Raw genomic sequence first — 26,827 nt, 5'->3', positions numbered from 1 at the left:
GTGGCCAATTGTAACATAGCTGTCGTGCCCTTCTGTGCAAAGGGAAACTCAAGAACTGCAGTGTGGAACTGTGTGCTGGGACTTACACTTTCTGGGCCTAGTCCTCATTCTGAAATGAAAAGAATACTAACTTCTATTTTAGGAAAGCCATTAAAGACTACTATTTTTTGTTGAGACTCTGGGCCGTTAAAAAAAAAAGAGGAGGTGGAAGCAACAATCTGTTCCCTTGAAAATGTGTTCCTGTGCAAATTGATTCCCGACAAAAAGACATTTGTGCACAAAAGCAATACCAGGAATCTGAAAATGATAAAATTGTAGGTGCACAGAAGTTGCTGTAGAGAGTTAGTGTCCTTGCAGGTTCTCGTAAGTGCTGGAGTAAAAGGATGGATTAGAGCATGTAGAAATGGGTAAATTTGTCCTCCACTTTTTTTAGTGCAGCATATGTCTTGGAAACAACTAAACAAGCTCCTTGATCATCAGAATTGTTAAAAGTAGCTGTAAGCGTGAATAAGGGTGAGACAGTAATGGTCTGTCACTCGTGCTAAACTCAGTGGTGTAACCCAGGAAAATAACCGTGCTGTTTTGCAGGGTTTTTTCTCTCTGAGAATCTCCTCTCATTACCTGAATGGGGGTGTTTGTTTCTTGAGACTTACACAGGCTGTTATGTAATTTCTTTAACCTGTCATTGAAGACTGTGTTTTCAATGTGGCTGTGGTGTCTTTACATCTACAGGTCTTGTCCTGAGCTCCCAATCTCTTGTTTTTCAGATCAGGTCCTCATTCCTACTGCCCTGTAGTGCTTTGTCTGTCTATCTCCACAGTGACTGGCTTCCTCTTAAAACTCAGCTCTGCTATTCTCAGGTCACTTCCCAGCATGGTTCTACCACATGGTGTTATGCAATTTGCTGACCTATGACAACACTCTTCTGCCCAGGGCAGTGAAACAACCTAAACTGGATGTTAGAGGGAACCATAACAGTTTTATTAATGGGATTATATTTCAGCCATTGGGTCTCGAAGTCAGTGATAGAGGACATTCTTTTGCAATCCTGTATCCCGCATTTTGGTTTGGTGCTTCATGTTTTCGGTTTTGGGTGGTTTTTTTCAAGTATTATTTTGGAATTAGTACTTTACACAGATTGAAATTCTCATTTTCTTGAAATATTGAAAAGTCCACATTGGGGAACAGCAATGTGGCAAACATATATTTAAACAGGACCAATGACTTGTTGTCACTTAAGTTTGCAGAACTGCTCTGCTGTACTTCTACCCTAAGGCAGTAGGTTTCAATATTGAGCCCAAGTCCTGCCTTTCAGCCTGCACAGTAATTGGTCTTTGAAGGGACTTTGAATTAACAGTGTTTTAGTCCTTGCAGGAGACTTGAGAACACAGGGAAGTTTCTTATGCATTGATCTACATTGTGTCTCACACAGCAGGTTTTTTTTATGGTGAACATGGGGATTGTGATGGTAACTACTGACTTTATCACTGTGGGATAGGCTGAAGACCAGTTGGAGAAAAACTAGAGGATAGCAGCAGGGCCCAGACATACAGAAGAGAAGGCAGGGGAGAGAAAAAACTGGTTTCAAATTTGTAAAAGGTAGCAGAACAGAGATGAGTCCTGTTCTCAAGGTCTGCTGAGGTCAGAGAAGAAGCAATGGGGTAAAATGCAACAGAAGCAAAGTTACATCTCAGCACAGGTAACTCTGTTGCTCAAAAGAGGTAACTGCATTTCCCTCCAAGGGCCTGTATGATCCGAGGCTGAAGAGTTACAATGACTGACTTCATTGACTGAGCCAGCACCTTGCTAGTGAGAAGTTCAAACTCAGCCCACCTCAAAAGAGTCACCAGTGGGCTGCATCAGCAGTGGGATCTCCCTGTTTCTCCCCTGGCTCAGTGCAGTCCCAGGAAGTGCCCTCCCTTGCTCTTCTTCCTCAAATCACCATAGCCCTCAAGAGTTGCAGTAGAGCCAAACTGGAGCTGACCCTCCTGAGCATTATCTCTATACCACTGCTCTGAAAAGGGGAGGGGAAGAGATGCCCTTTAAAGAGTATTCACAGCCTCTTTCATGGAACTCAAGCCATGGCTTGGGGCCAAGCCTGACCAAAGCCTTATCCAGCTGCCCAGAGGTTTGCTGACTTTCTTGTGTGCTATCTTCAGTGTTTACTGGGCTTGAAGCTTGTTTGAACCTGCCACTTCAGGGATGTTATCTGAGATGAGTTTAATGACAGAATTGAGAGCAGGTGGGAGGATGTTGTCTGTTATCTGCTCCATTAGCACCAGCAACTCTTTAAAAAGATTTTAAAGATAAATGTCTGAAAGGCCTATTGTGTGTTTTGTTATGTGGGAAACTACTGGTCCTATATTTAGCAGTGGTTACCAGCTGAGATACTGAGCTGTAGGCACAGTCACGTAGCCTGTGGAAGTTATGTTTGTCTGACCTCAGATAAGTGAGAGAAAAGGTTCCATGTAACCTGCTGTCCTGTGATTGTGGCTGAGCTCTCCTAGCCCCAGCTGCAGGCTTATCACCATGCAGGTGAACTGCTGGCTCTGGTGAATCTGCATGGTAGCTGGGAGCATCAAATCTGAATGTGCATTTTGTGTATGTAAAAACATTGCTGTAAATGCAGGATATGGGCTATTCATTTCTCTCTGACCCAGAGAACATGCAGAAAAGCCAAGTGTGCCAGATCAGGGAGAGTCTCTGAAAAATCACACAGGTAGCATCTGTAATGTTAGCTTCAAAATGGTCGTAGCCATTTCTTGCCTTCACCAAAGCTCACAGAGGTGGGCACTTGTTTTCACATGCATTGCTGGGTGGACATCTTTCCTATCCATGCTCAACCAGAGGACTCTGGAGACTGTTCTGAGTATAGCAAAATTCAGGCATCTTGCAGACCGGCATTTCCAAAATTGTTTCAAGTGGGCAGTGCTAGGATAGCACCTGCTGGAGCACGATTCATGCAAGTTATATTTTAGGCATGCAAAAGTTACATCCTCCCACTAATTCCCTGTGTAACACGAATCCCAAATTCACTGCCAGTAGTTTCTGAAGGTGTAATTCAATCTGCACTTCTTGATTTCGTTGTCATTGCAGCACAGTGGTGTCCCACAACTGACTAGTTTGAGAAGCCTACAGGAGCCCTAGGTGAACCAAGTGAGGCAATACCCACAGTTTGCAGCTTTCCCAGGTGTCCTGCGAGCCATGAGTTTAGACAGCTAATTCTTTTCCTCCCTTCCTTCTATTTCCTTGTTTCTTCTGACTGACCTGGCAGAATTACTTGGGCGTTTCCACCCAGTGTGCAGAGGGCTGGCACAGAGAGAGCCTGCCTGTTACATACAGCTTCCTTTCACTAACATCTGCTGATTTCAGGACAGAATAACTGGCCATCTTATTCCTATTAAATATTTAAAGCAACTTCTTTGTGAGTTTGCCAGGTGCCCTCCTATAAGGCTAGTTTGCTTTCAATGAGCAGACACAGAACACTCTGGGGTACTATGGATCTCCTTGCTGAATATTAAAGCTGTTACTATGGAGATGGCTTATTCCTGGGGTGTTTGAAGCGCTCTGAGTAGATTTGAAGGCTAATCCCATGGCTTTTACATAAGCAAGAAAGCGTAACAAGCACTTCTGTCCAAGGGGTGGAGATCCTGTTCTGACTCCCAGGGCCAGCCCTAGGAGTTCTAGTTGACCCCTGCCAATCAGTGGATTACTGTGTGGGGTACTTGGGAAACTTGGTGTTTTGAAATGAGAGATTTGTTTGATTAATCCCTTCAAGGGCCTCTGAGAAAGGAGAACTGTGAGGTATTGTCTCACATTGCTGATGTTTTGTGTGACCTGTTAAGTATCTAGGATAATTGGGACCAAGTGCAATATAATCCAAAGGAATGTAGCAGCCTAAATAAGAGTTAATTGGTTGACATATAGCTTATAAATACACCATAAAATCCCCACATTTATTATAGGTGAAATTATAGTCTTACTTGATGTTTTCCAGGAAGTTGGGTTTTTTGTTGCCTAAGGAAGTTGGTCTTTGCAGGAGAATGGAAATTAAAATTAAATTAATTATGGATCTGAGGAACTCTTCTGCCAAGTGATAACATCACTAAAAGTGTTCTAAAGCGTGCATTTACTTTGTGGTCTCTGGTTCTGCCCATGTGCTGCTGTGTGAATGTGTGCTATTCACATAGGTTGTTTAAACTTACTTATTGCTTCAGTCTCCTATATTAATACTAGGTCACTTCCAGAACACTTTTATAGACATTTTAAAACAATCAGCCTATCTCATTAAACAACACTGAATGTCATATATCACCTCTAAATACTAAGGCAAACTGACAACAATTTTAGGTAATGCAGTAGCAGTTAAGATCCGTTTCAGGACATTGTACCCATATGTTGCATGTCTGGTTTAATTTTAAAATGAAATTCAATGATAAAACTGTGCCTGTAGCACAGTGTTTAGAATAGACCCAGATGCTCTGTACACCTACCTCCCTTTGTGTCACCAAAAATGTAATGTCTACTGGTATTTGAGCAACTGTTTTAACCAGGAAACTTGTTATTAAACTGCATTGTGAATTGTCTGGAATCACTTAACAGAACATGCAGAAAGGTTGTTTCAGTACTGAAATAAATGATTGATGTTTCTATCAAATACTGTATCATTGATGTACGTTTCTTGCCCCTCGGGTGTTGTGTCAGACATAACAGCAAACATGTTTTAAGTGTCAAGTTAGGTTAGGTTAGACGAGCATTGCTTCTTGCTCAGTGGGAAGTTGCCTTTTCTGTAGGGTATAAAGCCAGCCCTGCTGTCCTCTGAGGTTTCCCTAACTGAGGATATTGCTGGGCAAATTGTGGAGCGGGTCCAGACCCTCAACAAAGCTCTGCACTAGAGCTACGTGCCATAGTTAACCTGGAAATGGTATGGAAAAGATCAGCGTTATACCAGAGAGTTTGCAACTTAGGGAAAAACCTGGACTCAGAAACAAATGATAGAATATGCCTAAAATTATATATATGTATATATACTTGGGAGGAAAAAGAAGCAGCAAATCTGAAAGTCAATTGTTTTTCTCATTAGAAAAATGCTTTTTTTTGCAAGAGTCTCTGTTTCTCTTTATGCTAATCTCCTTCTGCTGTCACTTAAAATGATGTAATGGAGAAAACCTTTTTTTTATAATCTTTTTATGATCAGTGGAGGGCAAGGACACTCCAAGAAACAAACTGTTAAAAGAAGCCTTTCAAAGAACCTAAGGAAATTACTTAATTACCTTTTCTTCTCTCCTTCATTTTTTCTCTTTTCAGGCTATGAGGGTGTTTCTGAATTTTTCACAGATCTGCTGAACCACATAGCTGCTGTCCTGCAGGGTCAGGTACCTGAGGTGACCCAGCTAAACCACAGCAAGCTCCTGGCAGAGCAGAGCGGTGGGATCATGGACGAGCGGATATGCTGTGCTAGCACAGGCTGTCTCAGCGTCATGGGAAAAGACTCCTCCTGGATTGTGGAGAGTGAGAGCAACAGCTCAGTAAAACTTCAACACCAGAGACTAGGCTGCAACTCAGCAGTGTCCCCCAGCTTCCAGCAGCACTGCGTCGCTACGTTGGCAACAAAAGCTTCTTCTCAATAACTTGCCAATGCCATGGACTGAGAAAACCCCCAGGGATACAGATTGTGGTCCCAGAACCAGATCAGGCTTTAACAATACAATTGACAAAAAAATGGAAAAAAACCCAACATATAACAACACAAAAAAACAAAATAAAGAAAACTTTCCATTTGATTTAACCTAATTTTCTGATGAAACGGACTGAAAGGGGAAGAGCAAGAAAGTGATCTAAATCCATTTCGTCAGATTCCAGTTGCAAATCTGTAGTGAGTTTACACACACATGTGTTTTAACACTAGTCCTTTCATTCTGGAAGGGTTGCTCTTTCATTTCTATTATTCTTTGTAATCACTGGTGACCAGCATTTTAAAATCGGACCTCATAGTATCAAGAAGATAATAATGTTGAAATGCAGTGTCTGAATGTAACAGTGCTAGAGATTTTTGCCTAAAAAACTCCCCATTCCTCTTTTTTCCAGGTAGGCCATTGCATAAGACAGCTAAAACAACTTCAGTATCACTAAACCAAATCTCTTGAAACGTTGACCAGTCATGATGTTGGCAGGTAGCTTGCTGTGAAGCCACTGCACTTTGAGTAGGACAGAGCAGCCTGCTTATTCAGGGCACAGAACCGAGGTGACCACCCCTGTTCCAGCTTTGCAGTTCTCCCCCCAGGCCTCATTGCTTCATTCAGATCTGCTTCTAACCACGCTTGCAAACAGCAACACCTTTCACCCAGAGAGGGTGCCACTATTTAAGTTGAGTCATTTAGTAGATTAAATAACATGCTTCGAATTGTCTGCTAGTGCTGAAATCTTAGAAGAATTAATGGAAGCAGCTCGTCTCTTCACAAGGAGTTTAATTCTCCTTCCATTGCACTTGTGAGGACTCTGGGAAAAGGCTGGCAGAGCTGTGCTTTTTCCTTGGAGCAGCACACCTGATCTGTGTATCCTGAGAGGTAACACAGTCACTGCCTTCCACAGATCCATGTTCTTGTGCATTTTTTTCTAAAATATAAACAAAATTGTGTAGCTTCATATAAGGTGGAAATACAGGACAGCTCTAGTTTGGAGACCCCGTTACTTTGTTGCAAGCTGCCAGGCAAGGCCATATGGTAATTTACAACAGTGCTGTATACTATTTGTAAACTATAGCACAGCCAATTTGTATCTCTTGAGATATCTTCTAGTATGGCAGCATCTTCTGCTGTTGAGAATTCCTGCAACTTTTGCTAGTTCTGAACACTATATTGGAAATATCCAAGTGCTAAGAACAGAAACACTATTTTGGTAGAAGTGGCCTTCTCTTCCCCTTATTAGCCCTAAAATTTACATTTAAGAAGGGTGGTGTTAAGAAAAATATCCTTAGTTAAGCTCCTAGCTTGCAAATATAGGAATTTCTGTCTTTTCTGTAGCAGGTGTTCATAAAGCATCTGTCACTGCAGTATTTAATACCAGTTTGGTTAGTATCATGTGTTAGATGGCTACTCAGAGGGAAAGGGTCTAGAACTTAAAGCCCAGGTAGATTGTGGAGAGAGGATTAAACTGTGTAAAAGATGTCACCACACTATCTGATGGTACTAGTCCTAGAGGGGAAAAAGTTTTGAAGAGTGTTATGTAGCAGATCTTTTATGTAAACAATGCTTTTTCTGTAGGAGAGATCGGTCTTCTTCCAAAATGCCATTCTTGGGAATTTCCTATAACCAGGATTGAATTTTTCAGGATGATTTACACAACAGAAGATGATTCCACCTCTAGAGGGATTACTGACTTTAAAATATTTCTATGAAGAACCTGATGGGCATGGTATCATTCAGATCCCAGGGTGCACATAAGCACAGCCAACTTCCTCAAGTGTTGTAGATCAGTTCTGAGCTGGGCACGCTTCACAACCCTTGTATGCTTTGAGGCTGCTGGATCCCGTGTTGTCTGCAGCTTGCAGGTCTTGGATGGCTGTGGTGTGAGTGAGTCAGATGTACATAGGTAAGGGTTTATAAAAGTATTCATGGTAGACCAAACCTTTCGTAAAGCCATGACTAAAATGAAATTGACATCTACAGTTTGGGATTTGTTTTTGGTTGTTTAAAATAAAAAGTGTTTTTATGTTACATGTGTAACAAAAGATGCCCTCAGGAAGGAACTTGCCAGTGCATATTTTTGTATGGTACTTTCTTGTAACCAGCTGGTGGAGTGTTTGTAGACTTGCCTATTGCTCCCTTTATTACAATGGCTTGGGCTTTTTTGGTTTTTTGGGTGTTGTTTCTTTATCGGGTGGTGGGGATGAAGCAATGATGTTAGAACTGGGTTACTAACTCAAGACCTTTCAAACTAAGTATGTTTACATGAATCTGAGTGTTGGATCCAATGGAAATGTCTGTATGCTGTTTCCTAGTTAGAACATCAAATAAGAATTTTATTTTCCTGGCTGCCTTCTGAATTTTGGTTGGCCTATTTTGCACTGCTTTTTTTCTCCAAAATAAACTACTGAAATATAATTGTGCATTTTAAACTTGTTTACAAATTATTGTTAGAAGTTTATTTTGTAATTCTTTGAATGCTTGCAGAAATACTATATTTAAATATTACTCCAGACCTTGGCAGTAACTAGAAAACACGTTTAGGTCATTGGTGTGATCAGTGACATTTTTCCCATAGTCTGTAATTTATTTTTTATTTATCGAATGTATCGGTATCACTTTAATTTACCAGGTGCAGTTATGCAGGTACCTGTTGTGATGTGGCATTACAATAGAGTTTTGACATAAATTACCATGCATTTGCTGTACTACTATATTTCCTTGCAGAAATTAAGGTAATGGCTCATGTACTAGAATGTTGCTAAATCACAGGGGCAAATTGGAATACCAATTTGTAAAAGCCAAAACTGTAAATTACTGAGTATCCAGACATACAATTACATTCTTGTAAAACATTTGAGCATGAGTATATTATTAAGCTTGTGCTAAAGTGCTTTTCTGAATTGCTGCCTCATTTGGTAAGTTCAGGATAGTTTTGATTTAAGATAAGCTTCACAGTAAGTTTGTTAATATTCTGTAGTCTTGTCTTTCTTTGTAAAAGTAGGAGTGTAGTAACATTAGATCATAACAGAATGCCCATGCTCTTAAAATTGCAGACAATCTGAGGAGATTTTTCATAATGTCTGTTTGAATTCTTTTTATTGTGAGTTAGAAAAAGGTTCTTCTGTGTTTTCAGAGGCATTGCTGTTACTGCTGTGCTGATGAGAGCAATTGTATTAAAATTACATGGTCACCAGGTAGCTTTTTAGGGATTTATTACTGTTCTGCTTCACTGTTTGAAATCCATGAGAATACCATTAGCTTGACTGGAATTTCTCCAGGTTTTATGTCAGCATGGTGGAGATGAGACTGGATTCCACTGTAATTATGTAATTAGCTTCAACAGGTGAACATCTTTCCCTGTTGAAGAGAACTTGAATGGTATTACTGCTGCCTGTGCTGTAAAGTCACCCTCTTCCTCCTCTACCTGACTTGGCCACATTGTGCCTGACTTTGTAGCCGGTGCCAGAACATCCTGATCATTGTGTTAAAGCAACTGCAGAAATGCAACCAAACCATCAGCATCAGTGCTAGCTCTTGTGGTTTGTGTAATGCAGAACCACTGGCCAGTGATGTTTTGCCTTTGGTTGAAGTGTCTGGCTGTACAACCTTTGTGCTGAGGAACTGATTAACTGGGCTGATCAGTAGGTAGGATAAATTCATTATTACATTTCAGACTGTTGTAATGTTAAAGCTGTTTAAATATCTCCATCAACATTGTGGGAATGTGTCTGCAGCAAGTTGCACAGACAGAAATCCACCAGTTTAATTTGTTCTCATTGTAGATGATTACATCTAAGAACCCAGCCCAGAGGCATCAGGAGATAATGAGAATTGCTCAAGACAAAGCCTCAAGTTTTCTAGATGAACTGTGGGCAGTATCCAGCCAGGCAACAACCAGGTGGAGTTGTGGTTAGATAACAGAGGCAGAACACAGTCCAAAGGCAACAGGATAAATGGGGTGAGAGGTGTTTGAATTGTCTGGCAAAAAAAGAGCAAAACAGGAAAAATGCTTCTGTTGTTTTTATCCAATTAAAAAAATCCAGACTTCTCAGTTCTTAGACTAACACTGATTTCCTCAAGTCTTTGCATGGCAGCAGTGACAAGTAATTGAGGCTTTTCCACACTAGCTTGTAGCCTTGCCTTCCACAGCTGTGCAGAAAATCTTGGATTTTGGTTTTTTTAGTGAACAGAGTCTGAGTTTGTAGCAGTCTCCCCATGCACACACTTGCGGGAGTTCACTTGCATTACCCTGCTAATTTTTCCCCCCCCTCTCTCCTTTTTAGTAAGAGATGTATTGATTTCTGTATTCAGTATACAATTACTTTATGATGTGTGTTTTGTAATTAGGAATATGTGAAAATGCGTTGTGTAGATTAAAATATTTCCTTTAATATAATCTCCTCTCGCTTTCATAGAAAAATGGACATGCCATTGCAGATCACGTTGCTGATTTTATTTGTAATATTGCTTTAATATCTATTTCAGAGGAATGTAACCTCCAGAAAAGTACTTTCCACATCTTTACTACCTTTCCTTTCACTCTTCACCTTATGTGGATCCAGGCCATCAGCACTTGAGCTTTTGACTGGATGGATTTCATGGATTCTGTCACATTTACATGGCCACAAAAGTTACTTGAGATGGTTGAAGTTTGGGAGGATCCAGACATAAATGGAGATGGAGTGATTCCTCAGCAACACTAGCACAGTAGCATTTGTAGCAAGCAAAGGAAATTGTTTTTGCTCTTGTGTGTGCAGGTGGCTCTTGGGGTCTGGTCCACCCTGCTCTTGGGGCAGCTTTCCTGTGGAAGTAACAAAATCTGTTGAGAGAAAAACATCCTTTATCTGTGATGCAGAAGGAGGGCAAGGAGAGTAGGGCTTGGGAGTAAAATCCTAGCCAGTGGACATCATGATACCAATTGTCCAGAATTTCGCTCTGTGGTTTTTAATAGCAGTCTGGGGTGATGTTTTCTTCCTCTCCATCACTCTTACCCTGAATCCACTGGGGCTGATGATAGCAGATGCCTTCATGTGGCCCACATGAACTCAATAGCAGGTGACCTTACCCAGCATGTTATGAGTTTGCAGAGGGTTCCTGATGTGTTGGGAAGTTTTTGTTGATGGCCAGGAAATCTCTTGAAACTCCAGAAATAGCTGAAACAGCAAATGGAGTTCATGAAAATCAGGTCTTCCTCTTCCAGCATTTTTAAAGAAACCCACATTTTATTTCCTCCTTCATTTTTCACACAGTAGTTTTAGATATAAATTATTTTAACTACTTTTTTTTTGTGTGTGTGAAAAGTCATATATACATATATAAAGTTATTAAGTGTTGAGAATATGTTGAGTATAAAATAGTGACTTCTTTGTTTCAGATGTTAGCAGCCCCTAAAAATGAGTTGTTTATCCTCTTGTAAAGTCAGTGCTGTAAAAAAATATTAAAAAATAAAAGATGTGTTAGATGTATCTTTTATTATTTATTTCTGATTCAGTATTTGATACAGCTTGTGTATACCCTTGTGACAACCACATACTAAAAACACTGTCGTTCTTAAAATGGAGTAACAACAATTCCTTGGGATCCCAAAAGTTGTGAGAGAATTGGCCCTCTGGGTGTGAGTAGTGTTGGATATTGTCCTTCAGTCTCCAGCACTGCTTCCCCCCCAAGCACGGCTGAATCTCGGGGACCATTGTGTGCGTGTGCTCAGTTTCGCAAGTTCACTGGTATCTGTGTTCAAATCCAGCTGTACAGTGTTAACAAGTGTGTCTTGTGATTCGCTTCAGCCTGGTTCACTATGACTTCTGAAACATAATTCCCATTTTGTACTTAAATTTGTATAGAATTATATCAATCCTTAAAAGATCATGGCTTACTGTAAAACCCAAAATACTTGCTATTTGGCATCTTCAATTGCATGACTGATCAGATCAGACAATGGAGATGGTGCTTTCATCTAACAGCATTCATTTCAATGGTAATATATTAATTTTCTTTTTGTTTGCCAAGCATTTGTTTTGGACAATTGTTTTGGTTTCAACAGTAAAGCAATATGCAGTAGGTATTGTGGCATTATCTCTGTAATTGTTTTGAAGAGAGGATTGTCCCTTTCCAACACATAATGAAAATAAATGCCTTATAACAAGTTCTAGTTTGCTTCCTCTTTCTGAGTGGATAGGGCAGCGAGGTGAGCAGCTCCGGGGGAGGCCTGTCTTCATGGGAATTCAATGTTCACATCCTTTGCGAGTGCAGTTGTTTTGCAGCCCCATACTCAGGCCTTGCACACCATCTTTCCATCTGAAGAAAGTCCTTGAGTCCCAAATATTTGTGATTACTTGAATATCCAATTAAGACAGTATTTAGAGTAGCTCCATCAAGTAACAATATTTTTCCTCTTGTTGATTTTGCATGAGGTATGGATGCAGACAGGAATTTCTGTCTGCTGCTGCCATCCTTAGTGAAAAAACTTGTCTAACTCCTTCGGACATGGCTGCGTTTCTGTGGGGGTTGTTTGGTTTTTTGGGTTTGGGACTAGTTCTTTTGTTTGGTGGGGATTTTTTGTTTGTTTTGTTGTGGTGGGGGTCTGAGGGTTTCTGTGAACTTATTGTGACATGTAGGCCTGAGTTTGCAAGGAGTTGTATGGGTGCTGCTACTGGCATAGACTGTTACAAAAATAAAAGGAAGAAACTAAATCATAGAATATGTCAAGTTGGAGGGCACCCATCAGGATCATCAAGTCCAACCCCTGGCCCTGCACAAGACACCCCAAGAAGCACACCATGTGCCTGATTGTCCAAATGCTTCTTGAACTCTGTCAGGCTTGGTGCTGACCATTTCCCTGGGGAAGCTATTCCAGCTATAAATAAAATATATGTACAATATACAATATTCAGATTAAAAATACAGTATTGAAATTAAAATTTAGGTGAAGATCAATATGTAAAATGTAATTTCTTCAGGTGGGGAAACTCCCTAATAGACATTTCTGTGCAACACTTTTAGCTTCACTTTTCTTCCTCCATGTTTCCCTGAGGTTAAAGAGAGTGGGATCTCCTCAGGAGAGAGTTGAAAGACTCACAACTTGCTCCAGTGCACTTTTGCCAGCCAGGTTCTTGCATGGATTGTGCCCTGTGCCAGGGCAGTTTTAGGGCTGTGCCTTGGCCTCAACACCACCTCTTGCCATTGAGTGCCCGCTCAGGGCTGAGGAATGAGGGCAGTGCCCACTCAGCAGCTCCTGCTCCTCCCTGGGAAGCTCATCCTGTGGGTGAGGAACAGCTCTGGGACCATGCACCTCCTGCACCAGGGAACCCCACGCTCACACACCCTGTAATACACTGTACAGGCCAACAGCACTGAGGGTTTTTGCAGAATAAAGAAATAAGCCTAGTTCAAAGCCTGGCAGCTATTCCCTAAGCATCTCAGCTGTTCTGTGGGCTGCAGGTGGTGGGAGAGAACTGAGCTTCGGATTGGGGGGTCTGGAATACAGCCCTGGCAGTGGGTGGATCTTTCCCTCTCCTGCCAATGCACAGAGAACATCTAAAATATGAGCAGTGCTTAGGGATTTTGGGGCCAGCTTCCCTAACCCAGGCATCCCTTGGTCCTCCAGCTGCCCTGTGGTCTGAAACCCAAAGGATGGAAAGGTTCTGCCTTTCCAAAGGATGGAAAGGTAAGAACAGTGCCAGCTCCTGTGAGCCAGGGTACAGGAGGGACATTCCTCAGGATGGCCCTTCACCTCTGGGGAGCACAAACCAGTAGTTCTCCTCCTGACTGGCCTATCTGTTCCTTCTTTCTAATCTACTCATGTGTTGTCCACATGGCTTGACTTGGTCAAGTACTGCCCAGTGTCTGAACTTTTAACTGTGTTCTCTCTGTTCATCGATGAGCCTCAGGTGCGACCCAAGCCTCACTGAAGCACCCAGACACCCAGTGCCAGGGGGGAGAGCAGTGTGGCACCAGCAGCCCCCAGCTGAGCAGGGAGAGCCCCACAGTGCTTGGGACCACAGGGAAGTGTCCCTGATGCCAGGCCCCGGAGGACAGCAGCGCTGGAGCCAGGGTAAGGAGCAAAGCGCCATCATGGCGTGTCTGTGGCGAGGGGAGCCCTCCGTTCCTGCCCTCTTTGCAGGACTGTCCAGGCCCTGCAGCATGCTGACAACTGACACTGAAGCTGCCAAAACAAAGGAAGGAACCCACTGCAGTTTTATTTTTCCTTAGATAAATTTTTTATATAGAATATATTACAGTCAGAGTTCTCAGCTTTTAATCAAAAGATAACAAGTTATTGCAGTTTTTTACCCAGTGAAACTACCGGTGAAAGAACTTTCTAGAAAGCTGTCCTGTCTTTAAAAAAAAAGAGGGAGAAAACCCCACCCAGACAGAAAATACACATGTAGGTTGCGCTTCGCACCCACGGGCGCCCTGCCGGGCGTGTGGACATCCGTGTGGAGAGGGCAGCATGAGGTGAGGCAGCGGCGATGGGCACAACACTATGGCGAGGGAGGCAGGCCTGGGGCTAGCGGGGTCGGTTCCTAGGCACGGTGCTTCTGCTCGGCTTAACTGCTCTTAGATCGAGAAATGGACGCGCGGTGGGAGGGAGGGAGGGAGGGAGGAGGGTGGCGGCGCTGCTTCCGCCGGCACGGGGAGCGCCGGGCCCTCAGCCTCGCCTCAGCTCGTGCAGCTTGTGGGCGACGCGCTCCAGCTCGGCCTCGATGGCGGCCAGGCTCTCCAGCTCCTGGTCCTGCAACGAAAGGCCGGGACTGTCAGTGGCCGCAGCTGGGCAACCCTCACCCCCAGAGCTACAGAGAGCCTTGACTGGGGCACGAGCACAGCCTTGTCCCGCCCCATCCCTTCAGCCTGCATTTGTCTCTCTGGACAGACCGGTGTGCACAACACTGATTACTTCTGCCCTAATGTTTAATTACTGCTGCTAGTGATGCAGCTGCCATCCTTCCCCCATACCCTGCCGGGCAGGGCAGCCCCCAACGGGGCTGTGCCTCCAGAACATGGGGCTGCAGGGAGATGGCTGCTGGGGAGCCAGGGCAGGCTCTGCCAAACAGCACTGGGTGCCAGCACGGAGTCAGTGCCATCAAGCTGGCATGGGCACCGCTGCCTGCCACCTTCGGGAAGTGCAGCATGGACCCTGCCCTCTCCCCACCCTGCCCTGGGTCTTTGCTTGCACCTCCACTAGCAGAAGATACTTGTCCTGGGAAAATAGTGACTGAGGAAGCCATCAGTTCAAAGGCTCAAGCTGCCCATCACTTGGTGGTCTTTCTATACCAGTTCTTGTGTATCTGTGCTGCCAGCTGTAGCTGCTTTATTTAGTGCAGGTACTCAGATGCCTGACTGTGTGACTTTGCCTGAGCTCAGGTCATATCCAGGTGGCCCTGCCTTGCTGCCAGCCCAAGCCCTGCCTGTCCCTCACAGCTGTGGTCACCTGGGTTCTCTGCAGACCATGAAAGCAGTGTAGCAGCAGCAAGTCAAGCCTCGTGTCTCCACACACGGAGAGTCCTCAACAGGCTCTCTGTGAGCAAACTTGGTGCTGTACCCTTTTCCCATTGGCAGAGCCGAGGTGACAGCCCGTCTCCTGTGTGGAGGGAGTAAAGCCTTGCTCTCACCTTCAGCATCTGCAAATCACAGTTTGACACTGAGCCACTGCACTGCATGTGGCTGGTGTGAGAAAAGTAAAGGATGTATGAAAAAGGGGTTTGTTTTCTCTTTCTGAGCCATTTTCCTGAACACCTGCCCCTCCACTAAGCCCTTGACACAGCCCCTGGGAAAGCTCTGGCTACAGTAGGGTGCCAGCAGTTCAGGGTGCCTTCAAATACCCAGGGTGCCCAAGCACCCTGTTTCATTTTGTTTGAAGTGGGTCAGAGAGCAGCTGGCTGAGGCTCACCTCACTGGAGGAGAACTTGGGCTGCAGCTGGAGCCCCCAGAAAGGGAGAAAAATAGGTTCTGAAATTCTCTACAGCATCCAGAGAGACCTTGGTCAGACCCAAACCACTGCCTGTGCTCTGGCTTGCATCTGCCTGGTCCCACATGCTGAGCCCTGGAAAGTGCAGGGGACAGCACTCTCAGCCCCTATCTGTACCTATGCTTGCCTCACTGGCCAAGCCACACAGCCCCATGGCCCAAAAATGAAGAGAGGGACAGGACAGCAGCCAGAGATTGTGCCTTCCCTCACTCCTGTGTGCCTGGCCTTACTCACTGACTCCCAGAGGCCTTGATCCATTTTAAAAAGCCAACCAAACAAAAAAGTCTTGTTGCAGCTGCAAACACAGCAGTCTTGCATCCTCAGCAACCTCCTTTCCAATCCCCGTTTGGAGACTGAGTCCGCCACCTTGCAGACAAGGTGCACCCCAGAGCCACTTGCAGGGGCAGGTGGGGAGCAGCCTCCCTGGGGGAGAGATGTGGGATGTGAGCAGACAGTGGTGGGAGGCAGATGGGACAGCCCACCCCACTGTGCCCCAGCTTTGAGCTGAGACATTTGGCTTTGCTTTGAACCAATACAACTGGAGATGCAATGGGCAATTTTTGGCCAATGGTTTGGCACACAACTGAGGCAAGAGGGGTGTTTTGAAGGCAAGAGAGCCAACTGGCTTCACTCACCTGCTGCCCCAGCCTGTTCCCAGGCACCTGATCGTAACCTGTCCCAGGCTCACAAAGCCCAAGCCAAGCTCCACTGCCCAGTTCCCTGTATTATCCCAAATCAACTGTGCCTGGAGCTGGGCCTCAGCACAAAGGTGAACCCACCAGCAGTTCGTGGCTGCTGGGGATGTGCTGAGCTACTACCTAGCATCACTCAAGGTGTCAGGGAAAGAGGTCTCTGACTCTGGAAGCCTGGCTCAGATGTATTTCTGTATCTATCCTCCATGTCCACTCAAATACCTCAGGTTTCCCACCACAGCTGCAACCCTGATTTACCTTTGTAGGAGGTCTGACATTACTCACTCCATCCCTGAGGCAGGGAAAGCATTCCTTTTGACTTGGAAGGGCTTTGGGACAGAAGGACTACCCCTAGGTTCCAGTTACAGCTCTGGTCACTATGTCTGGGCAGTGCAGAAGTGCTGTCACTGGAGACATGACTCTGGGGGGCAGGGAATGCTTTTGTGCTAGTCACGAAAACAAGGACAAAAACCAAAGGCACAGCAGGTGCAAACTTCAATAATACCTGAGGCTGAATGACTGGAAGTTCACTAAGCATCAACTTAATGCCTCAGAGGACCACTGCTGGCTATGTTAATGCCAGTATACCATCCACATCTCCAAGCATACTTTGGATAACTGGGTGGGATTTATTCTCTAAGCCTGTGTACACCAACCTCTGTTCTCCTGTTAGCACTGCCTTCCTCATCCTTCTTTTCTTCAGGCATGGGAGCAAGTGGAAAGCCTCCTTCGCTGCTGTCTTCCTTTGAGTGATGCTTCCATGACCTTCTCACATCTTCCTCTGGACTACTGAGGGCATACTTGCGGGACCTAAATGTCTTTTTCATGGACCTGTCTGGGTCTTCCTCACTATCATTTTCCTCCGTGCGCTTCTTTGATGTCAGCTGCTTGGCCAGCTCATCCATTTTGTTCCACCTCTTGGTGTCTTCCCACTCCCTGGAGGACTCCTCCTCCATCTCATCACTTTTGGCATCCCTGGGCTGAAAGGTGTCCTCTTCTCCCTGCATCTCCTCATCCTCCAGGCGATGCCTTCCTCCTCTCAGTGCCCGGGGCTGCTCTTCCTCCTCCTCTTCCTCCTCCTCTTCAGAGCTCTGCACATCTTTTCCGAATCCCAGTTCATCATCGTTATCTGAAAGAGCATTAAACAAAGCAGTGAACACAACTGTTAACCTGTTTAAGGTCCACCTTTGAACTGAGCCTTCAGTGGTGATGCTAGATTTCTTGACTTAGGCCTGCTTTCCCAAGATTCTGGAAATACCTACTGTCACATTGCCATGTCAGTGATGGGGCTTGAAGGCAGCAGTCAAAACCCCTGTAGGAAGCTTAGAGAATATGAGTGACTTGTCCCCAGGATCTATGACAGCTGAGCAGCAAGGCAGCTGCAAGGCCTGCGTTACCTGCTGTGCATGGGCCTGTGTGTCCAATGTTTGTGTTGGGTTCTGGGTGGCTGCTGGCCAGTGTGTTTCTGTAAACTCAGTAAGCAACTGCCTCAGCTTTTTGTCTTTGAAGCCTCTCACCCATCTGTCTCAGTGCCCTCAGCTCACCCCAGGATGGTATCAGTGCAGTCTGGGATACATACTGTCACCTCCCTGCATCTCCTCAGCCTCCTCGTCCTCCTCAGCCAAATCGAGTGACCTCTCTGCTTCAGTAGGGTCCTCCTCTGCAGCTTCGTCTCCATCATCCTCCCGCTCCACACGCTCCCCTGCTACCTCCTTGCTGTGCTTCTGACCCTGCCTGGATGGCTCTTCTCCCTCATCCTCAAGCTCCAGGCTGTCCCTGGAGCCTCTGAGCTCCTCCTCTTCATCCCCTTGCTGCTGCTCATCCTCACTGAAATTTTTGCCAATGTGGTTGTCCAAAACTTTGTTTCGATGGGTATCCTCTGTATCCCTGATGTCATTGCTCTGAGCTTCCTCCCGGTCCTCTTTCTCAACAGGGTTGGTATCCCATGGCCCGGGTTCCCTCTCCTCCAGGCTTTTTTTCTCCTCTCTTGAGTCTTCATTTTGCTGGGCCTTCTCTGCTGCCAGCTCAGCTAGGGACCCTGTGGGCTGCTCATCTTCAGGGCGCTCCTCTGCAGCATCTACAGAGGGAGAAACAAGAAGAAACACCTCTGCTGAGAGCTCGTTTCACAACCGGCAAAGGCCAAGCATTTCTTAGGGAGCTTCAGCCCCGCTCAGCAATATGCTTAGCCAGCCCATGGATCCTTTTGCAAGTCACTTCAGCATATGTTTGCATTCAAGCAAGGCAGCATTCTCTCTGGTGCCTGTGCTCCTGGCGAGACTTGCAAGGCTGAAGTTAAACATATGCTGAAGTGTTTTGCTGCAGCACAGTCCTCATCACCATCTCTTGAGATGCCAGCCATGAATTCACCCTGCATGAAACCAGACTGCATGTAAAACTAAATTATTTAGGAGTGTAATATGGCACTTGGACAGCTCTCCCTGCTCTGAGTGCTGCACTCACATCACATCTTTATTTCTCCCACCAGGCTGAAGAGGCAGCCACCCCTGTTCACCGGGTGCTGGAGGGAGGAGGGCTGTCTCTGCTTCTGCAAAGGAGCTACTCAGCAGGAGCTTAATGTGGGCTGAGTATTTGCTCTTGCTCAAGGGAGACTAGCCTCTTTTAACACTATTAACCAGAGAAAACACTTTGCAAAAGAAAATATGGGAGTTTAAAAGCCAGAGAGATATGGAAAGTTAAGTGCAGCCCCAAGGAGGGCTGAGGAGTGTACCAGGATGAAGGGACGCAGAGAGCTGGTCACACAAGGCTGGTGGCCACCTGTGACACTGTGCTGGTGTCACCAGACTGTCAGTGGGCCTGGTTGGCCCATGTGCCACATTTCATCTTCACATCATCTTCCTTCATCTCCATGCTGCTGGAGCAAGAGTTTCAGGTGTGTCTTGGCAGTAGGGAGATGCAGTGCCACCATCCTACCTGTTGGGTTTTGGTGGTGCTGGCTGCAGCAGCAGCAGCCCCTGGGGGTGTCACTCCTCATTGCTCTAAGTAGTTTTGGACTGGTGTCACAGCAGTGCTGTGCTGCTGTGGGCCAGCCATGTGCCCCAGAGCTGCTTGAGACCCTCTGTGGGCACCCAGCTGCTGCTGGATGAGGAGTCACATCACCCCACATTTACATTGTATCATCCTGACAAGGAAAAGGGAAGGGGCTAACCCATCCTTTCTGCTAACCTGCCTGTCTGTAGTAATGCCAGAGAAACACTGGCAAGGGGAAATGCCAGCTGAAGGTGATCTTTCCAAGATACAGGTGTTTTGTGTGGGTGTGTGCATTGTGTGTGTTTCAATTTTCCTTTCAGAGATTCATTACTTAATATCTTAGATGCCTAGAAACAGGGGTGACAGGCAAAAACCCAGATCACCCTTGCCTATTTCACTGACTCTTTCAGTGCAGGATTTCCCTGGCTGTGACTTATTTTAAGTGTTATAAGTGAGTGAAATTGTCAGCAACAGGGTGGAAAAGTCAGTATGACTTTAGTAACCTGACCATGTCCAGTTACTATAGCTCAGAGACTACGTGTTGTTTGAGCTGGTAAATAAGAACAAAGCAAACACCAGGCTGCTTGTGTGTGTCAGCAGCAGCATCAAAGAAGAGAAGCAGATGGACATATCAAGGCTGTTTGGAAGAAGATCCTTGTTTACAGCCTGACCTGAATTTCCCGGGGGTGGAGGCTGACACTGACCTCTCTGCTTGTTCTTGTTGTTCTGACTTTCAAGGACTTCGGAAAGTTCATCTTCAAAGCCGCTATTTTTCTTCTGCTGCTGAGTTCTCTCATTGGCACCTGTGTCAAGTAACAAAAGGTAGGGAAAGGCAACAGTCCCTTCTATGTTTTAGAAAGTAGAGGTAGGAAAATAGTTCTGTGCCCCTTATGTTTGCTACAGTGGAAAAATCTACCTGGGAGCTGGGAGGAGTGAGACTGGAGGGTATGTGAATCAACTGCAGTAACAAAACCACAATCAAAAACATCATCTGCAGGAAAGAAAATGGTCTCTAAACAGAGATGGCAGGGTTGCCAGTAAAACCAATATTGATGGAAATCTAGGGAATAAGAGGTGCTGAACTGCACCACACTGAGGGCAACAAAAGACTTCAGAGTACTGAAAGATAAAAATTGCCTTCTGCCAGATTCTTCCCATGCACCTCTGTCGAAGTGAGCACTGAGAGCTCCTGTATCCTCCAGCGTGGTTGTGGGGGCCCCTCTCCCCTGTGTGCTGGGAGGAAGAAGCAGCATTCATTCTCACTGCAGGGGTAGTCTGGGGCTCCAAGGCCCCATACCTTAGCTCTGGCATTATGGAGCCTGCTAGAAAAATACAACACCTTGGAGAGAGGTGTCTGAAGGCAGCATGAGCTGGAGGTTAGGCTGCAGCTGTTCTGGCAACCAGCAATGGGATCTGCAAGACAAACAAGCCCTGTCTAAACCAGCTCATGCCCTGCTTCTGTGCCTTAATGCAAGAGCAAGAGCCAGTGCTGCCAGCCCAGTCCTCTCTAGCCCAGAACTGAATGGTGTGGGCTCTCCAGCCTGAGCAGAACCAGCTGCACCAGCACAGAGGACACTAAGATTAACACCTTTGCTTTTCCCTTGGTCTACAAGACTCTTCCACCCCCAGTCTCTGTGATCTGTAGGCTGGATCTCATGTTACCATGGGACCAAGTGGTGTGATGGGCTCAGGCTGAGGAAAGAGTGGAGCAAGGTGCACCTCCATGTAACAAGTTCCTTCTCATGGACGCCATGCTGAGTGGCACAGCCTGTCTGATATCTGAGTACTCCTCCTCAAACTCCTGGTGTGCCTGGGCAGCCATATCCCAGCACACCAAAGAGACCATGTCTTCTTTCTTCTGGATCACCAGAGCATCCATGGAGTCCATCTGAGGTCACTGAGCATCTGGCCCCTCCACCGTTTGGGTAGTGACTAAAATATGGCTTTGGGAGCTGCATAAGACTCTTTCCCAACTCTGACTTCCTGAATTTTTCCTCTCTTTCTTCCTCTTGCCTCTGTGGCTTCCTTAATCTGAAAGCATTCTGGTGTCACTGCCTTCCATCCATCTCTGGCAGACTTGCCACACAGGAGCAGGGCACAGGGATGCCCTAGTCATTGTTTCTCTGGTGATACCCAGCTGGCCCCTGGTTACCCCAAGCAGAAGGAGTAGGGAAGGCCAGGAGGTGCTCTCCCTGCAGTCTGGGGACACCCCTGTTGCAGCCTCACCTGGACAGAGTGATCTGGCCTAACTCTGAAGTAGCCTTGCCTGGGAGCTCTGTTGGCTCTGGGCAACTGGGCACCTGAGAATGTCCCTTTTTTTCCTTCAGCACCCCTTGGTACAGCTCCATGGTGCTGCTGCTGCTCCCACATTGACCAGTGCAATTGACCTGCACCCTCCAAACCAAAGAAACTTGCCTTTGAATTAAGGAAGCCATCTGAAAAATACCCATTAGCTCAAGAATATTTTCACTGGGGTCTTTAAGGTGCAAATCTTACTCACTGTTCAGGGGGCCTTCCCTGCTGCCACACCTGGATTTAGTGCTAGACTCCAGCTTCACAGACAGTGGAGGTTTTCTTGCCTTTCATTCTAGTTTGGGAACTGGTGATTATTTGTTGAATAAATTACAGCATTTGCTTTTAGACTTCTCCCACCTCAAAATGTCTTGAGACTACATCAGCACCAAGCTACATTGGTAGCTATTGAAATTATCAGATACATATTGGAGTTATTATAAACAAAATTCCTGTCCCTACTGACAAAATGTCTGCTGAAAATCTTGGAACTACATTTCCTAGGGCATATTTATATGATCTCAAATTAATATAAAATTAAAAATAAAATAAAAAAAAAAACAAACACAAAACCAACCAAAGAATAAAACTCTATAAGGGACTACAACAGAAAAAAACAGAAAAAAAATCTTCCCTATAGTTACATTCCCAAAAAAATATACTGGCACTGTACCTTGTGCAGCAATTTCCTGAAGTTCCTTCAGTAAGTTTTGGTGGCGAAGGATAGAAATAATTCGCTCATCTGCAACAGGGAAGACTTAGTACAGAAAGTAGTCAAAGCAAACCTCCCCCAACCCCAGGAAATGAAACAGAACCCCAAATGCCACTTCTTCATTTGCTCTTTTCTTTCCCTTAGCCTGATTTGCTCTCACATCTTAACCATGTGATTAAGACAGCAGGAAGGTCCTATGAAAACCAGGCAGTTTGATGTCACCCAGCACCCCTGTGGCCACAGTGCCAGCACGAGGCATGGCCTGGGACAAGCAGTGGCTCCATCCCTGCTCCTGGGGCCCAGTACAGCCCAGTGGAAGAGCATGGGGAACCCTTGTCAGGGCTCAGTTGGTCAGGACCAGGGCAGGACCAGGGCAGGACCAGCCCCTACTTGCCAGATTTGCTTTTGCTGATACCCAGCAATATGTCTGAGGCAGTACCTCCTCGGAGAGTTTCTAGGCATTCCTCACTGATCGGCAGGGGGTTTGGCTTAGATAAAGTATCAGAGATGACCTCTACAATGCACTTCATCACCTAGAAAGAGACAAAACTACAAATTAAAGAACTGGTTTTTTGTCTTTTTTTTCTACTTGTTACCAAGGCTAAAGTACAGCAGGTGACAGCACAGATCTTGCTTTTCTGGTCAAGCTGGAACTGAATGTTCAGTTCTTGTTTTCCCTAGCTCAGGAACAGAAGGTACCTTCTGCAACTGAGGAGTGAGGAAATTACACATGACAATGGAAAGAGCGTCTTCCACATGACACTCAATTCAGCTGAGGATTGCATGGCTTCAGACCATACCAGAGTCTGAGCACATCTGGAGAGTAAAGGGTATCTGAATATATGCACAGAAAATCCAAAATCATCCTCTTTTAAGTCAATATATCTCAACCTCCGTCTCATAAAAGGACTCAGTGGGAAGTTGTAGAGAGCAAAAAGTAGTCATAGCTGTTCAACAGATGACCTTGAAATCTTAAAAGCTCTTCAAAGCCTTGGAAAGACATCATAGTTAGATTGAAGCCAGGCATGGAAGGTGAGGTGGGACAAAATACTTTCAAACACAGATGAGAAATACTGCTCTCAAGCCCTAGAAAGGACAAGGCACTCTGGAGAAGTGTTTGACCTTGTGCTTCAAGTGTTCAAGCCATCTGTTATAGACTGGAAGAGCTCTACGTGATGACAGGTCATCTGAAAGCAAAGAAGTTCTGACATAGCTTCTCAGAAAGGATGAGCTCTGGGCGCACCCTTTCAGCAGCCCGTTTTGTTAGTGTAAAACCAGGAGCATTATTTATGTAATTTGTCACCTGCACTGAGATTGTAGGCATCCTTGCCATGCCAAGACACACTCCTGGGAGCCCTAGTGTGTGGTCAGGTAAACCCAAATGATCACACAGGAGAGAAACCTTCACTACAGTCTGGTGCTGATTGCTAGTATAGGAATCAGGCTGCTTAGTTCAAAAGTGTGATTTTTTTATAATGCAATCTAGGAAGAATGCAGGGCTCACAATTGCCTGTGGGGAAAAAAGAGAGGCTAAATTGAAAAAAGAATACAAGTTAAGCCTTGAAGGCAAACAATTCACTCACTGAACCTCTTTCTCCTGATGATTTCAGCAGGCAGCCCTGAGAGCCCTGACCTCCCTCACAGTGTACCATTCTCAGGAGAGCAGAGCGCTGTGGCTGCAGTAGAAATTAAACACAAGTCAGCAGTCCCCAGTCATCCACAATGCTGTTCATTCAAGCAGTTGGATATATTCACTGGACAACTGGAATGGGCAAATGCTCACCCTGTGTAAGGAGAGAATTCTGCTTTTGCAGATCACAGCCATAAAATGTTGAACTCTACGCCTTACACAGTTTGAGGGAATTGCCTAATGGATTAAAAATGCTACAGAAAATATTTTAAAAAAGAAAAAGAAAGCAGGGGAATTTCCCTGGTATAATTCTCTTATATCACAAGTGATCCATTAATACTGATTTTAGATGATTTTGAGTCACTCTGTTTTTAAATAGAAAAAACCCCAGATTCTGATATTTCCCTCTCATGTTTCCCAACCTCTGGACCCACTTACTGTAGCAGTATTTGATACAGCTTCAGAAGTTAAGACTTTTTCAGCATGAGAAGTAAGACTGGTTCAATGAAATATTCTATTCAAGCTTTTTTAAGACTTCTAAGCTGATCTAAGGTCTTTGAGCACAAAGAGACACATCACTCACCACAGAAATACATTCAGCTCCGTGGAGGAGCTTTGTAAGGTAATGAAATGAAGAGTGCAGTCATCCTACAACACTCTCCCTGTCTTTTTGTTAGAGGAGGTCTTGCAGAGTGAGACTTCACAAGGTCATGAAACAAAAACCCGCATCAGGAAATGGAGGAGATCCTTTCCAAATGAATGTAATTAATCCAGTTCAGAAACTCAGACTGGAATTTTGCCATAGCTATCATCTAACCATGAGCATGTAACTAGATCCTTAAGAGCAGCTCACAATGTCCCTACACAGAAATCTCCAAAGGGTTGTGCCCTTACAAGGACAGACTTCTCCATATTTGAGCTCAGCTATGCCCTTCTAAAATGTATGGTTGTAAGTGAGAAACAGGTCCTTCAAGTGCAAGAGTGGGCAAACACCAGAGACGTTGTAAGACATTTGGTCTTGTTCAGCTCCCTATGGAAAGCCCTTGGTGTAAGGAAAGTCTGACAAGCTGTCCAGGAAAGGCCTGCAGGTGCTGACTACCCATTACACAGCCCCGAGCCACCCACAAATGCTGTGGCACAGAACATGGTGTGTAGGAAGAGCTGCAGTGCTTGTTGCTGTATTCATGTGATGATATCCCTGCCCTAATCTGTTCCATGAGACCAGGAATTCCTTCCCTGAAATGCTGTGTCTCAGAGGATGATGAAAGCAGGAAAGCCCTAATGACTTCTTCCAATTCCAGCAAATTCAAAAGAAAGCTGATTTTGCTCTCTGTTAGAGCCTGTGTCAGTGTAATACCCAGGGAAGGGGGGCACTTTTGGGAAAGTCCTTTCCTGGTGGAAGCATTTCCATAGAGTTTGCCACTAAAGTACTTTTTTTTACACATAGAATATATTGGGGAATAGACCTCACAAGGAAAATCATATGATTAGTGGATTTTCCCATCAGATGCCCACTCTGGCATGGAAAGTTGAAGGGCTAAGTGCCTGTCCCGCGTCCCCTTCCTCAGCAGCACACAACCTGAGGACAGCACCCAGTGTCTCACAGCTCATGGCTCTGTCCCAGCAAGGGCTAAGCAGGCTAAAAGTCTTAACAAAGCAACTGCTCTCCAGCCCAGGCATGTCTCACAGGACACAGGGAGGTGTTGCTCATGGCACATGTCCTGCAGGTAACCTGCAGTGGAGCCTGTGCCTGAGACTGGCACCAGCACGCCCTCCCCTGCTGCTGTCTGAAAAAAAACATTATGTGGCCAGAAGATTTCATAACACAAAATGGTTAAGAAGTAGAAAGGAAAAATGCTGGAGTTTCCTTTGTGGACATGAATTTCCAAAGAAATTTTAATTTGGGCAGCAAAGAGATCAGCTCATATGAAAGATGGGGGGGTGGGGGGCTCAGCGAGTCGTGTCTGACATTGGTTAACACAGGCATACCCCCCTACCCAAGCATTTAGGTGCCAAAAGGCTGTTGGGAGTGCACGTTTGTGAAGCGCAGCTATAAATGTTGGAGGGTGTGACACAGATATGTGCACAGAAGCCTGTAAAGGAGGGCTGGAGAGGTCAGCCAAGTCCTGCACTGCTCATAGCCATCCAGACAGGCTGAGCAGGAGCTGAGGATGGATTAGCAAGCTGAGAGTACCAGTTGCCTATTTTTCCAGAGCATGCATGTTTAAGTAGCACAGAAACTCAGATGTATACACCTCCAAAAACACACAGTTCCTGAATCACATTTCCCCCCCACTCTCCCCTGAGTCACCTCCTGTTGGGAGCTTTGAAAAGCTGAAAGTAGGAGGACTAAGGAGAGTTTTACCCAGCCTCCATCTCCTCTCTAAACAGGCTTGCCTCATCCCTCTGTCACATCCTGAAGGACTTCCTTGCATGCCCAGAAGTGGATGCACAAAGGGTAAATTCTGTTAGGAAGGGAGCAGAGATGGATCCTGCTTGAGGGATCTCATGCAAATTCCTGGCACTTTCTACAGGGTATTTCAGTAGGAGTGGCCCAAACCAAACCACCTCGGTGGAGGTGAAACATCACATCCTTTCTCTTCATTTGACCCTTCCACTACAGGCTCAGCCTTACCTTAGTGTCGCCTTTATTCATGTCATTTGTCACAGGAAGGGAGACGGCTGTAAGGTAAGGGGAGGGGGTAAAAAAAGGAGAACTTGTTATTCATCTCATCTGGAACACAAGCAGAGAAATATTATTCTGCTAAAACGGGAGTGGAGAAGAGGGGCATCTCTCTCTGATGGAAGTAGCAGCTGGATATGTGCACTGTGCCCCTCAGGGAAGGGAAGGGAAGGGACCTA

General features: G+C 45.4%; 2 protein-coding genes across 4 annotated transcripts in view; one reads left to right on the top strand and one right to left on the bottom strand.

The window, feature by feature from the left end:
- Positions 1-11,829, top strand: part of ITPK1 (inositol-tetrakisphosphate 1-kinase) — a 142,500-nt gene extending 130,671 nt beyond the window's left edge. For all 3 annotated transcript variants that reach the window (XM_041471865.1, XM_041471866.1, XM_041471867.1), the window contains exon 11: positions 5,308-11,829. In XM_041471865.1, coding sequence (XP_041327799.1) covers positions 5,308-5,630 — 323 coding nt within the window. In that variant the 3' untranslated portion in view covers positions 5,631-11,829. The remainder of the gene's footprint in view (positions 1-5,307) is intronic.
- A 2,505-nt stretch (positions 11,830-14,334) lies between these two features.
- CHGA (chromogranin A) overlaps positions 14,335-26,827 on the bottom strand; it is a 13,718-nt gene continuing 1,225 nt past the window's right edge. Inside the window, exons 3-8 of the mRNA XM_041471991.1 lie at positions 22,775-22,868; positions 22,297-22,365; positions 20,036-20,134; positions 17,923-18,420; positions 17,000-17,472; positions 14,335-14,418 (exon numbers count right to left, since the gene is read on the bottom strand). Of these exons, the coding sequence (XP_041327925.1) occupies positions 14,335-14,418; positions 17,000-17,472; positions 17,923-18,420; positions 20,036-20,134; positions 22,297-22,365; positions 22,775-22,868 (1,317 nt within the window). The remainder of the gene's footprint in view (positions 14,419-16,999; positions 17,473-17,922; positions 18,421-20,035; positions 20,135-22,296; positions 22,366-22,774; positions 22,869-26,827) is intronic.

This window comes from Pyrgilauda ruficollis, unplaced genomic scaffold (genome assembly GCF_017590135.1).
Source record: "Pyrgilauda ruficollis isolate IOZ18807 unplaced genomic scaffold, ASM1759013v1 scaffold28, whole genome shotgun sequence".
NCBI classification, from domain to species: domain Eukaryota; kingdom Metazoa; phylum Chordata; class Aves; order Passeriformes; family Passeridae; genus Pyrgilauda; species Pyrgilauda ruficollis.
This window is presented reverse-complemented; position numbering and strand designations above follow the sequence as displayed.